Raw genomic sequence first — 1183 nt, forward strand, 5'->3', positions numbered from 1 at the left:
GGCCGCCCATTTCATCTCGATGGGTTGTAGGCTTGTGTTAAGTGTTGACGGTTTGTACGCCACATTCCTTCTTCTTCAACCCAAGTATATTCCTGGCTACTTACTCATGGACTCAACTTTCTATCTCTGTTCCATTGCTTTATTTATTAAGATGGAGCCTCACGTCCGTTTAAAGATACTCGAACGTATACCGCTGTGCGGTATGGACGTACAGTTCTCTGACGACTCGCAGTGCCAAGTGACGATCACTAAGAAATCCCGCGGACCCGCCCATGCACATGTGTGTAAGGGTAGGGATCCGAACGATAAATCGCCGACCAATGGAGAGACCCAGGAAGTCTGCGGAAGACGGGGAAGTGATACTGTACTGGCCAGGATAGAGTTCTGCTCCCTGCCCGCAGCGGTGTTGTTGTACAATCTCTGCTGCACGTGATTATTAAAGGCGCATCCTTGACAGCAGCGTTTCAACACCCTTTTACTGTATACGATTTGTGCGACTGTTGGTTTGTAAGTAAATGCGAAGTTAGGTCTGTTTAGGCCCAAAAAAGACCCCCCACCCCCGAAATTAAGCGCTGGAGTACTTCCTTTGTAAAATACCAAAAGAAAAGTGCTATTTGCAGGTTTTATTAGGGGATTAAACGACATTTCATATGTATGGATCTGTGATTCCGTGTGTATGTATAAGCTATTTACGACTGGATTTTTGTTCTTAACTACTGCAAAAGACCTGCAATATTACATATACTAATGTTCCGTGTACTTGAAGATACTGACGGCTGAATTGCTCTGTTATCCCCGCTACTCATGTGCGTATGTGAAAGACTTAAACACATGTATTTGCAACCACGACATACTTCACGCCGGTATATTACCAGTAAATCTCGCTATCCAAATATATTAGGCGCGATTGCGTATTGTTTTTGCTTGCTGGATTCGCATAAACTCTGCCTGAAGGCCGGATTTCGAATTCCTCTGGTCTAAACCGAATCTATATATAGACCAAAACTACGGAGTACATAACATATACCAAATTTTCCCTTAATGAACCCGCCGGTGTGCTGAGTGGATGTTTATAAGATATATATACTATAACTGCAATTTGAAATACAGTAAATACCTTCCGCATAGTGAATACGTAAATTATTACACAGTACATAATCCATCTATATATATATACACACAC

The 1183-nt window shown here is 42.5% G+C and overlaps 1 protein-coding gene across 1 annotated transcript; it reads left to right on the plus strand.

The window, feature by feature from the left end:
- Positions 1-151: 151 nt before the first annotated feature.
- SARC_16745 (hypothetical protein) lies at positions 152-403 on the plus strand (the record flags this gene model as incomplete). Its single annotated transcript, XM_014289152.1, has 1 exon — positions 152-403. A coding segment is annotated over one exon (252 nt), but the record flags the coding sequence as incomplete, so codon positions are not given.
- Between the last annotated feature and the right edge of the window lie 780 nt (positions 404-1183).

This window comes from Sphaeroforma arctica (genome assembly GCF_001186125.1).
Source record: "Sphaeroforma arctica JP610 unplaced genomic scaffold supercont1.8769, whole genome shotgun sequence".
In the NCBI taxonomy this organism is placed as follows: Eukaryota; class Ichthyosporea; order Ichthyophonida; genus Sphaeroforma; species Sphaeroforma arctica.